Source organism: Gymnodraco acuticeps, unplaced genomic scaffold, assembly GCF_902827175.1.
Source record: "Gymnodraco acuticeps unplaced genomic scaffold, fGymAcu1.1, whole genome shotgun sequence".
Taxonomy (NCBI): domain Eukaryota; kingdom Metazoa; phylum Chordata; class Actinopteri; order Perciformes; family Bathydraconidae; genus Gymnodraco; species Gymnodraco acuticeps.
The window spans coordinates 639,743-655,351 of NW_022992130.1; the positions used below are offsets into that span (position 1 = coordinate 639,743).

The 15,609-nt window shown below is 45.0% G+C and overlaps 1 protein-coding gene across 1 annotated transcript in view; it reads left to right on the forward strand.

Annotated features, from left to right (window-relative positions):
• Positions 1–15,609, forward strand: part of zgc:171482 (zinc finger protein) — a 63,265-nt gene that overhangs the window by 32,027 nt on the left and 15,629 nt on the right. Inside the window, 5 exon segments of the mRNA XM_034203837.1 lie at positions 769–897; positions 900–947; positions 3,758–3,824; positions 4,219–4,337; positions 4,339–4,480. Of these exon segments, the coding sequence (XP_034059728.1) occupies positions 769–897; positions 900–947; positions 3,758–3,824; positions 4,219–4,337; positions 4,339–4,480 (505 nt within the window).

Sequence of the window (15,609 nt, forward strand, 5' to 3'; positions counted from 1 at the left end):
TGATTTATCTTAGTTTAGAAAAATATGTGCATGATAGGAGCAAGGTTTACAGGCAATTGTCCTATTACATCAGTTATTACCCGATATTTCCAGAATTGAATCCCTTTTTATTGACGTGCAGTCCACAATATATTGTTTTTCCCTTGAGTTTAGTTCCATATATGGCATAAACAAACTGAAAAAGCTATAGAGGTGTGCCTGTGTATTGTGTGTATTTGTAGGCGAGAGTTTGTTTGTTTTGTTTGTATATTTGTGTCAATCAGGCGGTTGGTCTTTTTGTTTGTGTTCGCTCCCTCCCGTGGGGAAGAACTCCCCCTCATCATTAGTAATGATCCAGCGGCGGTGAAAGGGCCAAGCCACAGTCTCAGCCCAGAGAGAGATGAATATTTGATCAGCCTCCTCTTTGCTTTCTCTCTGTGTGTGTGTGTGTGTGTGTGTGTGTGTGTGTGTGTGTGTGTGTGTGTGTGTGTGTGTGTGTGTGTGTGTGTGTGTGTGTGTGTGTGTGTGTGTGTGTGTGAAACAGACCAGTCCACGAGGTCAGTGCAAAGTACGGCAACTTCACATTTTTCATCCCCCCTGCCTTTTCTCACCTTCACCTCTCGCTGCCTCTCTTCTCACATCGTTCCTTTCTTCACCTCCACCAACCTCTTTCTTTTTCATCTCCCTCGACCCCTCCACCCATATGGTTCATTTTGGTCTCATATGACCTCTCCCTCCCTCCCTTGTCTCTCTCCTTTACCTTCTCCCCCCTCTGCTCTCCTCCTGTAGGAATGTTTCAGAGACCGAGGTGGACAGGAACAGTGCTGTACGCTGTGTAACATGTTCTTCACTTCCGCCATTGTGGCCCAGTCGCACTACCAAGGCAAAACCCACGCCAAGAGAGTCCGCCTGGTGCTGGGGGGAGCAGCCCAAGCCTGCCCTCAGCCATGACCAGCCCACAAACACAGGTATCACACACCTTTACTTTAAGTATATTTTGATGCCGATACTTCTGTACTTTTATTTAAGTAAGATTTTATACGCACAACTTGACTTCTTCTTCTTCCACTACTGCATCAGTCGAGTTTGTAGGGAAAGAAAGAGAAAAGAGTATAATCCAGATCCTGTCCTTTTACTGGTCAGACCTGAAAGTGAAACTTGACACGTCTAATCTATAAAACAACTGACTGTAAACCAGTGCTTTGGTGATCAGCTGTTTCTACACAAGCTGATCAATACCTCTATTGAATTCCGATCATGCTGTTTGAACACTGACTCCCAAAAGTAATTACCTTAGTCGAAAAGACACCTCACCTCTGCTCGCACACGCTTCTGTAATCCACACATCTAGTTTTTGCAACTTTTGCACTGGAGTGAGAATTATTTTGAGTTCAAAGCATACATTTTTTATCAGAAGTGGATTTGGAAAGCTTTAGTCATGCTTCAGTCAAAATGTCTAGCCTGGATATCAGAGGGAAATGTCTGGGAATGCTAACATGCCAGAGGCCAGGAAGTTACACTTTGAAGGTGAAGCTCACAGACAGCCTTTCATTTTTTCTGGTAAGTATAAAACAATGACTTAAAAAAAATCAAGGCATGCACAATTTTTATATTTTTGTTCATGCTTTCATGATTGATTAAGATTAGCATTTTTCGAATAGTCAGTGCTCGTGTGTCGTCTCCAGGGGAGCTTTACATAATGAGGTTCAAATGTGAATTCAAAGAGAATTCACAGCGCTATAAACACACAATGGCCACAAAATGGAGTGTTATAATCAAGCCGAGTGACTTCTGCTAAACTTTGGCCTACTTTGTAGAAGTGTCACTTCTGTGCTTCCGCTGCCGTGGAGTTTGCGTGGTTTTGTGACAGTGGGACCTGGAGGAAACAAGAGAACAAGAACAAGAAGAGAGAAAGAGTGACCTGGGAGAGAAGAAGAGGATTTCAGGAGAGATTAAAGTCAAAAGTAGCCTTCATGATCGCTCTGAGATGAGCGCTCCGCAAAAGATGCACAGCCAAGCTGACAGGCTTGAGCGGACAGAAAGACGCTCATGCACACACACAATCATCAGAAACACACATTAGCAGGATGACTTATACATGCACATTCAAATTAGACATTCACTTGCTTCTCAGGACACATGGACACTAACATACACACAGAAACACACTCCAACACACACATCAACACAGAGCACACAGTGAGAGAGAGGAAGCAAAGGCCATGTGTGTTGGAGAAGCCCTTGAGAGGTGGAGAGCAGAAGCTGTACCTGCATTCCCTCCCCTTTCACACATCACACACACTCCAAACCACCACCTCCTCCTCCTCCTCCTCCTGCGCACACACTATCACGCACACTTCCTGTGCCCCATTCCGTGAAAAACACTTACTTCTGCTCCACTGTGCTGAGATCAGAGTCATGGGAGAAAGGGAAGGGTGGGAAAACAAGGGACGGAGAGGAACATTGCACCAGAGGAGCTCGGCTCAGCACGAGCTGTGCCACAGGGCTGTCAGAGCTCAGGATCTTCACTCATGCACGGACACACACACACACACACCACACACACACACACACACACACACACACACACACACACACACACACACACACACACACACACACACACACACACACACACACACACACACACACACACACACACACACTGCACCAGAGATTTTTGGATGAACTGTTTCAGGACGGAAAAACGAAATGACAGTAGAAGAGTTTATTGGGTTGAGTTCTGTAAGTGAGATAATAGTGTGGCAAAGGCAAACACAAGCAAAGGGAATGTGAGTGGGTGTGGCTGGTGAGTTGAGCGGAGACACAGCCATAGATACAGTTACTATGTGAACAGAGCCCGAATACACATCAAGGTATGAGCAACCAATCAGCGTGCAGGGCTAGAGTCAGGTCAACACAGGCGCACGCACAAAAAATAATACTCATTGTCACTGGCCAAAACTTCATGAGTGCTCTTTATTTGTTATCAGTGAGCTGATGGTTATTGTGAAAGAAGTGTTATGACTCAAATTTGGGCTCAAAAGCATGTGTGTGTGGGCTTTTGTCCATCAATATCAAATGTTTAAAACCTGTGTTATTCAAAGTGGTTCTCGTCATTGACACATTGTAGATGGCAAATCGGCACATTTGGACATGCCATCTGTCATTATGAGCTTTCGCACACGATTTGGCTGTGGACCTAGCACCCCCTCACTGTGATCAAATACACAGTTTGAGCAGAGAGGATTCCTTTAACACACACACACACACACACACACACACACACAAGAGCTTTAATCATTCTTACACAATCACAGGTATTCACACATATGCATTATACATTCATTACATTACATGTTACTTGTTAGACGCTTTTATCCAAAGCGACTTACATACTTAATACTGTGGACAATCACCACAGGAGCAATTTGGGTTGAAGTGTCTTACCCAGGGACACAACGACATGCTGACTGCAGTGGGGTTTGAACCTGTGCTCCCCTGAGCCGAACATCAACGCACTATCCACTACGCCACAGCCTCCCACATTCAACTGCCACCCAATCAGCCAATGCACACAGACACACATGCAGTCTTCGCTGCGTGAGACACAACCGTGTCCTGTGGACAAGTCAGTGCCTGTTGGCTATTAATGGGCAATCACCATGGTAACCAGTGTCATGTCACGAGTAGCAGGTCACCTGGAAGTTTGCCATTTCTTGTTTCTTTTTTTTCCATTTCCCAGTTTATTTCCTCATAGAGGAAAATAAATGAAGAGGAGAGAAGAGGGGAGGAGAGGAGAGATAGGGATGAAAGGGGAGGAAATATTAGATGAAAGGATGTAGGTACAAAAATAAGATAGATCAGGAAGGTTCAGACGTAGTAGATGTTAGTGGAAAGCACTTGCAGTGTGCTCCCTGGATTTCTGATTCCTCCTGACCCTCATCTATGTTTCACAGATGTGACCTGCTGCAATCTACCGCTCCATCAGTAACCTACAGCTCTCACATTTAGTGGGTATTTCATCAGTTTTTTTCAGAAAGACAGTGTCTGCATCTGTTCGATATGAATACATGAATGAATGTCCCTGTTAATGTTATTTAATCATTATATTTAGATTTGATGTGATTGTTTCCTTCAAACTCAATTAGATGTTATACTAATATGCTCCCCCTCCTCCCTGTGCAATCCATTCCTCACCCTCCGTCTCCACTTCATAACTGTTCACATCTTTCCCAGACTCCTCCCCTTCCACCCCGTTGCCCGCAGACCCCGCTGCGTGCCCCACTCCTACCCCTGACCTGGCATGGCCCCTGGGCGTGGTCGGGGGAAACGGTGGAAGAGAAGCGGGGAAGTACTGCCTGCTGCCTGTGCGGCGCCTGGTTCAACAACCCGCTGATGGCCCAGCAGCACTACGAGGGCAAGAAACACCGCAGGAATGCAGCCAGAGCACGCCTCCTGGAGCAGCTAGCAGGCAGTCTGGATGCCACAGAGAGCACAGGTCAGACTCCTGGCCCCGGGCCCACACAAGTGACAAGAGAAGGGCAGACGGGGAGTTAGCACTTTGTAATACGAAAGTTGATAAGGGGGAGATCAGATTCAAGATCTGTGGCAGCAAGGGTGGACTGAAATGTTCATATGCCTTTCTATGTGGTATCCATTTCACCGATTTCTTACTGAGGAAAGCCACACCCGTTATTCACAGACAGAATTAGCACCACCAGCAAGTTACTGTTAAGGTCGGCTTATTCACATTCACTGTGCATTCTGATGAATACGGGTTCTGTGACCCACTACCGGTGTCCTTGAACCATATCTGTTTCTATTAATTATGTGCAATACTTTGATTTACATGCTGCTGCATCGAAAACAAATCAAAAATGATAGAAAACCTTCATTTGATTCAAAGCTTTATACTTCTGTCGTAGGGTGATCACAACATATTTAAATGTTCAAAGGCATTGTTTTTATTGTGAAACTCTGTCTATGTCATTTGTGTTTTTGAAGAAGCACCAGATATATCCAGATATAGCGGTTCGGGTTTTGAAGCTACAGATTTCTCAAAGAAAGCTGACAAATTGGGCCATGTAGTTCAAAAACATGGTAAAGAACAGCCGTGGGTAAAACAAATAATGGGGCTGTCGAGTTGCATTAATTGTACCTGTAGGGAAACAGGTGTTTTGGAGCTCGATGCCCTTGCTTGCCCTCTGCTTATTTACTTTCCATTGCTTTTTCTTAAATCACTTGAGGAAATGTAATACAAGATCATAAGGGTACTAAGCTAAAGATAAACAAAATCATATAAAGCTCATCCATCATCACAAACATGTGTTTCTCCCTAGAAGTGTTTCTGAATGTTAACACATCAGTCAATCCTCTCCATGTTGGTTGTCTGTGGTCACAGTCCCCCTCATATTACAGCATAGCTCTGACACTTGTTACTAGTGCCAGCCAGTGCATCATGTTAAACTGTCCTGACAAAGTAATGGGACCTACAGTATGTTGGCATGCTGCATACATCATACCTACAGTAAAAGGAAATACATTACGTTATCATCTAACAACATTATTTCTGCTGAAGGTTAAGGATGAGTGCCAAAGTAAATCAGGAACTTGTGTTTACGATTGCACTGAAAGGTTTGGTTTTTTCTGTTCTAGAATTAATTTGTAAAACACAGGTTTATTTAATTACGTAGCGATTCCTGGGTTTTTAATTTATATTCTTTCTCCCTCCTACACAAATACTTCCATGCACAAATGTAGCAGCAAGAGGACACTTATTCACATGCTCACACACACATTTATGCCAAGAAGGCTATTCTAATGAAATTATTAATAGTCTTTGGCACAGGAAGTGATTTTTTTTAAATTCCTGGTTCCTATGAAGTGATATCGTCTAACAGCCTCCTACTGCAGCAGCACACAGCCCAACATACTGGGTGTTTCTCAATGTCGAGTACGCTTGCTTGGTAGCACATGTCTGCCGAGCATCTTGCTTCAGAAGCGAGGCAAGAATCCTTCCTGGCATTCGGAAAACGAAGAGTGGAACAGGCGAGCAAGTGTGCGTCATATGTAGTGGTGGCGCTAGGGGGTGGCTACTTGGGCTCAAGCCCCGGATGTTTTCTGAAAAGCCCCGGATGTTTCACTTTAAAAAAAAATTACATTTTTACGCTACGTAATTAAATAAACTTGTGTTTTACAAATAAATTCTATAACAGAAAAAACCAAACCTTTCAGTGCAATCGTAAAACACAAGTTCCTGATTTACTTTGGCACTCATCCTTAACCTTCAGCAGAAATATGATGTTGTTAGATGATATAACGTAATGTATTTCCTTTTACTGTAGGTATGATGTATGCAGCATGCCAACATACTGTAGGTCCCATTACTTTGTCAGGACAGTTTAACATGCTGCACTGCTGGCACTAGTAACAAGTGTCAGAGCTATGCTGTAATATGAGGGGGGGGGGAAATTACATTTTTTTTTTTTTTTAAACGTCTCGGGAGTAATGTGCAGTACCGGAGTCCACCAGAGAGGCAGCCGCTGCGGGACAGTAGCCTGCGTACTGCGTAGCCTTCCCTGCCCTTAAGAAGAAGTGATCCTTCCTAGTGCCTGACGAGTTTTAAACCTAATAGCCTATAAAGTTATGGATATTAGAACGTTATTTTCATCGAAGCAGCGCCAACAAGCTGCAGCAGCAGCAGTATCAGAAGCTGACAACAATGTCACCACCAGCAGTGAAGAAATGGATGATGTTTCAGGTTTGTGAATCTAATGGTGATATCTGCACTCTGGCTGACTGAGTAAGAAGTGAAAAAGAGTGATGTAACCAGTGGCTTTTTTATATACAAAGGTGGTGGGGCACAAAAAACGTAGATGTCTATAAGCTTCTGCAGTGACGTGCAGTGAGGTTCATGGCTGGTGAGGCACTGACTCTTCAGGTTTACAAATATTATATTTTGACCTATTTCAAAAAATATTATTTCAAAAAGCTTTTTTAGTCTGATTCTATCGATTAATTTAAACAGACAGTTCAACAAAAGGATACCCAAAAAATGTAATTTAATCATGTAATATTAAATTGTTCTCTCTTAGTAAGATCCCATTTTCAATAAAATTGTGGTCTTACCTTGACCTTGAAGATGAAGTCCATTTGCCTATCCCTCTGGACAAAAAATCTCTATTACTTTTTTGTAAAGTCCTCCTTATCTTCTTGTAGTTTCAAAAGTCATTCGAAAATTATAAACGTAGGGTAGACATGTGGATATTATCCGGCTGAACAAAACGTGCATTTATCTAACCGGTACGTTTCCCACAGATCTTATTTCGAGCTATTTTCTAAAATCCTATGGAGAAATGTCATTGCTTTTTTGTCGAGGGAAGCCAATGCGCAGCTTACTTCCTGGTTTTAGGACGCGTCACTGCACCTCTCTCGTCTCCTCTTTACACACCACACTTTTCACGGCACACGTACTTACAGCCAATCAGCTCTGAATTATGTGAGATGGAGTATGGTGGGGATGGCAAACTCAGTGCCCCTATGGTCAAATAGGGAAAATATTCTGAGCATGCGCAGTGTAGTTTTTACAGTCACCGTTCACTTAGACAGTGAGAGGGAGGGGCAATGATCAGGTTATGTCCCACATGGCTCCAAAACAGCTCAATAGGCACACACTGTAGACACTAATATATATATATATAATATATATTAACCCTTTCCCCCTCTCTGACCAAACAAACTCATACAGTTCACCCATCGCCTCCCCCGTCCCGCCCACCCCCCCCCCCCCCCCCATCCAGGAACATCACCTTCCGTAATTTACGCTCTGTCGATCCCCAGTACCTCTCCGACCTGCTATCCTCTACTCTCCCCTGGACTCGAACCTCAGCTCACCCGATGAAAAACTCCAACCACCTTAATTCCACCCTACTCAGGAACAGCAAATGTGCAAATGTGTTTGTCCCTACTCCACTTAACATCAATTCAGACATCATGACCACAATTCCATCAGATTTAATGATAAAAACCTAGAGGGACATTATTCAACTTCTGAAATCCTCCTCTTGCTGCCTTGATATTATTCCAACAGGATTTTTCAAAGATGTTTTGCCTTGCATGGCCTCAGATCTACTTCATATAGTAAACAAATCTCTTCACTCAGGTATTTTTCCACAAGGCCCTGAAAACTGCAAGTCATTAAACCGCTCTTAAAAAAGAATAATCTAGATGCTTCAGTAATGAACAATTACAGGCCCATATCAAACCTCCCATTTCTAGGTAAATCATTGAAAAAGTTGTTTTTTCAACAGTTGAGTAATTTCTTGCATTTAAATAACTGTTTGGATTGTTCCAGTCAGGCTTTCGTCCAAACCACAGCACTGAGACTGCTCTTGTAAAGGTCTTTAATGACATCCACTTAAACACAGACAGTGGCAGAACTTCAGTGTTAGTATTATTAAGATCTCAGTGCTGCGTTTGACACTGTTGACCACAGCAATATTACTAGAACCGACTGGAGAACTGGGTGGGACTTTCGGAAAACAGTTCTAAATTGGGTTTGAATCCTACTTAAAGGACATAGAACAACTTTGTTTCTATAGGTAAATACACATCTGAGTTGACAAATATGACATGTGGGGGTTCCTCAAGGCTCCATCTTGGGGCCCTCTTCTCTTTAAACATCTACATGCTACCACTGGCTCAGATAATGAAGAACAACAAAATAAGTTACCATAGCTATGCAGATGACACACAAATTTACGTAACAATTCACCAGGAGACTATGCTCCAATTCAAACACTGAGTAAGTGCATTGAACAAATCAATGACTGGATGTGTCAGAACTTTCTCCAATTAAACAAAGATAAAACTGAGGTAATGGTTTTTTGCAGGCCAAGGCAGAACGTATAAAAGTTAGCGCTGAGCTTCAGTGTGCAATGTTCAAAACAACAGATAAAGCCAGAAATCTAGGTGTAGTCATGGACTCTGACCTGAGTTCAACAGTCACATTAAAACTGTTACTAAATCAGCCTACTATCACCTAAAGAATATATCTAGGATTAAAAGACTAATGTCACAGCAGGATTTGGAAAAACTTGTCCATGCTTTTATCTTCAGTAGACTCGACTACTGCAATGGTGTCTTCACAGGTCTCACTAAAAAATCTATTAGGAAGCTGCAGCTAATTCAGAACGCCGCTGCTCGAGTCCTCACTAACACTAAGAAAGTGGATCACATCACTCCAGTTCTGAAGTCTTTACACTGGCTTCCTGTGTGTCAAAGAATAGATTTCAAAATACTGCTGCTGGTTTATAAAGCACTGAATGGTTTAGGCCCAAAATACATTTCTGACCTCCTGCTAAATTATGAACCATCCAGATCTCTCAGGTCTTCAGGGACTGGTCAGCTTTCTGTCCCCAGAGTCAGAACTAAACATGGTAAAGCAGCATTCAGTTATTATGCTCCAAATATCTGGAACAAACTCCCAGAAACCTGCAGGTCCGCTACAACTCTGACTACTTTTAAATCCAGGCTGAAGACTTTTCTTTTTGTCGCTGCTTTTAATTGAACTATTCATATCTTAGACTGCACTGTAACTTTTATCCATGTACTTTTTTCTTTTAATGTTTAATTGACAGCACTGTAACTTTTATCAATTGTATTTTTTCTTTTAATGTTTATTTTATTAGCTTTTCTTTTTAATGACTGATTTTAAATGCCATTTTCTTAATCTCTTTCATTTTTTGTAAAGCACTTTGAATTGCCTTGTGTTGAAAAGTGCTATATAAATAAACTTGCCTTGCCTTGCCTTACTCGCCTCCCTCAACAGCCTGGCCCCCCTCAAAAGGAAAAATATCACTTTTAAAACCTCCTCACCCTGGTTCACCCCTGCACTCCGTAAGCTGAAGCAAACCGGCCGCCAGCTTGAACACCTAACCAAGAAATCATCCCTCACAGTTCACCATGAATCCTACAAACTCCATCTCACTACCTACAGAGACGCCCTCACTGCCGCAAAACTGCTTACCTCTCCACCATCTTTACCGACCCCTTCCATAACCCCAGGACCCTCTTCTCCACCGTCAACAAGCTCCTCAAACCCCGTGCTGACACCCTCCCTTCCTCCACTTCCACTTTATGCAGTTCATTCCTCCAGTTTTTCTCTGACAAAATCACTGCCATTAATCTCTCCCTATCCGCTGCATCTGACACACATACATCTCCCCCAGCATCCACCGCCACAATTTTCTCCCCCCATCTCCCTGGACCTCCCGAGCCCTCCTCCCCACGGCCGCCTCTCCCAGTTCACTCTGGTTACCCCCCCTGAAATACTCAAACTGATCAGCTCCTCCAAACCCACAACCTGCTTCCTTGACCCTCTACCCACCCCTATACTGAAGTCCTGTCTCCCCGTCCTCTGCCCCTACCTTGTCAACCTTTTCAACTCCTCCCTGTCCCAAGGAACCGTTCCCTCTGCCTTCAAAACTGCTGCTGTCACTCCCATCCTCAAGAAACCCGGTCTGGATCCCTCCTCCCTCAGTAATTACCGTCCCATCTCCAACCTCCCCTTTCTCTCAAAAACAAGAGAACGCATTATCTCCAAACAACTCCACCGCCATCTCCAAACCAACCAGCTTTTGAACCCCCTTCAGTCTGGTTTTCGTCCCCAACCACAGCACAGAAACGGCCCTCAATGACCTCCTCACCTCTGCTGACACCGGTTCCCTCAACATCCTCATCCTCCTCGACCTGAGTGCAGCCTTCGATACCGTGAGCCACTCCATCCTTGCTTACCCCGACTCCAGGATATCGGTATCGAAGGTACTGCACTCATGTGGCTCCAGTCCTACCTCTCCGACAGATCCCACTTCATCTCCCTCAACAACCACTCCTCTGCCACAGCTTCAGTCACCCAAGGTGTTCCCCAAGGTTCAGTACTTGGCCCCCTCCTCTTCATCATCTAATCTCCCCCTTGGTCAGATTCTCCGCCAATACAACCTGGACTTTCACTGTTACGCCGACAACACCCAGATTTACCTCAGCACCAAATCCCCCAACACCCCCCCCCCTCACCCACATCGAATCCTGTGTGACTGCAATAAAATCCTGGATGCAACACAACTTCCTCAAAACTCAAACAGCAATAAAACTGGAACTCCTCCTCATCGGCTCCAAATCCACCTCAGCAAAAACCCCCAACCTGACAGTCACCATTGATGGCACCCCTGTTTCCCCCTCCCACCCAGGCACGCAACCTTGGCGTTATATTTTACCCCACCCTCTCCCTCGAGCCCCCACATCCGTCAAGTTGTAAAAACCTCATTTTTCCACCTCCACAATATTGCCAAACTCCGTCCCTCTCTCACCCGCCCTGCAGCTGAGCGACTCATTCACGCCTTCATCTCCTCCCGCCTTGACTACTGCAAACTCACTCCTCTACGGCATCAGCTCCACATCCCTCAGTAAGACTCCAGCGTGTCCAGAACGCAGCCCGCCAGACTCCTCACCCACACCAAATCATGGCATCACATCACCCCCGGTCCTCAAAGAACTCCACTGGCTCCCCGTTTCACACCGCATCCACTACAAACTCCTGGTCCTCACTTTCAAAAGCCCTCCACCATCTGGCCCCCCCCTACCTCACTGACCTCCTCATCCTCTACCAACCACCCCGGTCCCTCAGATCCACCTCAGCCGGTTTGCTTTCCATCCCCAAGGCCAAACTCCGGAGCTTCGGGGACACAGCCTTCTCTGTGGAAGCCCCGAAGCTCTGGAACTCCCTCCCCCAATACCTCCGTGAGTCTGAGTCCCTCACCCTGTTCCAGTCCCCGCCTCAAAACCCACCTCTTCAACTCTGTATCCATAAGCCCCCCCCCTCTCTCAATCAACTTCCTCCTGACTTCCTCAGTACACATAACAACGGAACCATAGCAACGGAACTGATAGGCAACGGAACTGACAGGTAACCCTCTGAATCAGACTCCGATTGGCTGTGACTGCATCCAGTGTCCGATTCAGAAACGTGACACTATTTACGTCACAAACAAAGATGGTGGATGAGAATAGATCTATAAAACGATCAGCAATGCGCCAGAATCAAGGTGAGACTATCCGCATCCTTTAAAACTTTACGCACATTCGTTTCACCAAAATAAGTAAACGACTGTATTTCAGTGAGTAAGGCATTAGTTTGCTTCATTAAAGGGTGTTAATGAATTAGTGTTCTCCAGTGCCTTTTGTCCGCTTTAAGGTATTATTAAGGTAGGGTTAATGTTGCTCTCAAAGTGCACCAGATTGATGCTATTAACTTCAATATTTAAAAAGAAATCTTCCCGGGGGAGCATGCCCCCGGACCCCCCTAGAGTAGGCGACGCCCCCCCTAAAGGATGTTCAGTCCACCCCCCCACTTGTAAAAAAATAGCATTTTACCCCTGCACCACCCCCCCCCCCCAACAACTCCTGGGCTAAGCCCCGGATCTCCTACAATCCTAAATCCGCCACTGGTCATATGAGAGGCCCCGCCTTACATTTTACGCCACAGGTTTGGGCAAATTGGTCCGTGCGCAAAGCATTGTGAGGATTTTAACCCCCCTAATCGCACCAGGAGCGTCTGCACTGCGTTGCGCTGCGGCTGCGGCGTTTTTAGCGATCGGCGGCCACTCTAGTCAATGGGTGCTATTCCACCAGACACGCTGCGCCGCGCTGCGCCGCGGCTCGAAGCGTCCCAGAAGCTCCTCGCCGCAAGGAATTTCTAAAATATAGGATGAATCCTATTTTTGACGCGGCGCAGCGCGGCGCAGCGCGGCGCAGCGCGGCGCAGCGCGGCGCAGCGCGGCGCAGCGCGGCGCAGCGCAGCGCAGGCAGGAAGTGGAATGTTCATCCAACAACTGCGAGGCTGCACACAAGACGCTCCGCTTCCCGCAACGTTTTGAAACGCGCCTGGTAGGTTAGGACGCAGAAGGAGGTCGCAGCGCGGCGCAGCCGCAGCGCAGACGCTCCTGGTGCGATTAGGGGGTAAGACCGGAGTCTACACATGTGAAGCCTCGAAATTTCTCCAAACGAAGTACGCCGGGCTTGGTAGATTTCCAAGTATGCTGGACATTGGAACAGTACTTCGGCGGCACTCGATGACGTAGTATACTTGAAATAGTGGCTCTGGAGCAGCTTTACTCGAGATTGAGAAACACCCACTCTGCGAGTACCACAACACTTCGACTACACACACATTCCAATCTGACACACTGCATGTCTACACTGCTTCGTACACACACACACACACACATGCAAATCCTCTGTGAGCTGAAGCTGCACCGTGCGCTTTGTGCTCCAGGTGCCATGACACAAACCATCATCTCAAGAAGCCAATCATATTAAGAGCATGAGTCATGTTGCCGCCTACACTGGCTCAGAGGCTTTAAGTGGTGTCATGTTGGATATCGTCCTCCTTCCACACACTGTGACCCACATCCCACAACCTCAGCTGTTTTGGGGTTTCAACTCCAAATCTCAGCATGTAACTCCAGAAGATAAATCAAACTTGAAGTATAACATAGTCAGATTTGTATTTGATCAAAGATATTTGCTCTTGGTGGAGAGTGACGCTCTACTGCAAAATCTATTACCCGCCTTCTTTTCAAGGGCAATGAATGGTCCCATATTTCCAAGTGAGCTCACAGCTGACATGATCTATTATACATGCCATCAATCAAGTGTTTGTTCCAGTGCCTACAGTCTGAAACACTTTGTTCACCGCAGTACGGCTCCATTGTCAGCAGGCGTTTGTTCTTCCTGAGTTAGACACATTTCCATTGGTGCAAGATTCTCACATCTGATTGGCTTTCATCACCGTTTCAGGTGTGAATTCACAGGTATAACCGGGTGTAATCTCGTGGCTGAAGCTGAACTGAGACAGAGAGGAGGGAGAAATTGTGTCTTAGCCAAGTGCAGATTCGTCTCTGTCCTTTTGTCCTCCTTTTCACGCTGTGAAACTGTTTTCTCTTTACACTCGGTTTTTCTTTTTTTCCTCGCCCCTCTTCCTTCTGCTGCACTCTGTCTTGTGTTGTTGCTGTGGTATTTGTGTGTGTAAATGCATGCGCGTGTGTGTGAGTTCACCACTAGGGGCTCCTATCTCTCGTCATGTCTCATCTGTCATCCTCATTAACTCCCCACGAGTTGCAGGTGAATTATTTACACACCAATATTTCCTCTCTCTCTCTCCAAACTATAGCTGCACAGACTGCCTGCTGCATTGTCTGGATGTGTCATATTGATGACACTGACCTTTACTTGTACTCGCATATTCTGTCTTTGTCTCTCTCCCTATTTCCCGCTTCCCCTTTCAGACTCTCAAGACCAAAACATATAAAAAAAAGGATATGACATTTATATCGAAACCTTTTCTTACTCCTGGATTTTCCCGGTGTAATTGTGCAGACAGGGCCCAGGGGAGTCTGTGGTTATTCTTCACGACTAGGTGCCAGACAAAACCCTTGGAGATGGATTACGGAGGTGGACGAGGGAGTTGCAGTGGGGCTGGCCACTGACGAGCAATGGAGCCAGGCTGACTCGGTTGTCTTTTTACATAAATCACAACAGGAGTAGAAACCCCTCAAGACAGAGCCGTGGCATTGTCTCCACTCTCTGGAGACTCAGTAGATAATTAGAAGCAGTGAGATAAGCATCTAGGATTGGGCTACATGTGTGTATGTGTATGTGTATATGTGTGCATGTGTGCGTGTCTGTGTGTGTGTTGTGTGCATGTGTGAGGACTGGGGAGGTACCAAAGCAGGGAAATTGCTGTGTAATTGATGACTGTGCCGGTGTTGGGACACAGAGCTGACCTCATCGCCCATGAGGCAGCACTCACCGTGACAGAGTTGCAAAAGCAAATCGCTTTTATACGCGCACATGTAAACAAGATAAACTGTACAGCAGGTACTGTAAATTCCACATATAAATACCAGTTTTTTCTTTAAGTTTTATACTTTCCCAGTTGAACGATTTATCATCAACACTCATATTTGCGTTCCATGCTGTTTTCTTGATTACACGGGACATTATCTGCTAGATAATAATAATGGGCGCCTCTAGATAAGCATGTTATTTTTATATACAAGTGTAAATGCTGACCTTTATTGCACTGGTTCTCATTAACCATGACTGAACTGAACAGTCCAAATGTGTTTATTATATGTACAGTACATGCTATTTTATCGATACTCATTTATTACACTCGAGTAGGCGAGGGTATCGCAGCCCACTGTCATTAAGGCCAAATCTTAATACAAATTGTGCTCAGGAAGGAACTGTATTTACCTGGCATTATGACCAAAGGTTTAAATATTCCAGACTTTAATGGATTGTCCCTGACCAAATAGTAAATACTGGAAATCCTGCCATTTACTTTTCCACTTGATAACCAAGGCTAAAAAGCGTCTCTTATTCCTATATGGTCCTCTTTCATAGTATTTATTTCACAACTACATGCCATCTCTGATAGATTTCATACATATCTCAAGCATGTCATCTAATGTACACTACAAATGTAATGTTTTGACATCAATCCTGAAACTCAGGTATCAAATTGGAACTGTCAATACATCATATAAAGTGTTCAAACAATAGCCA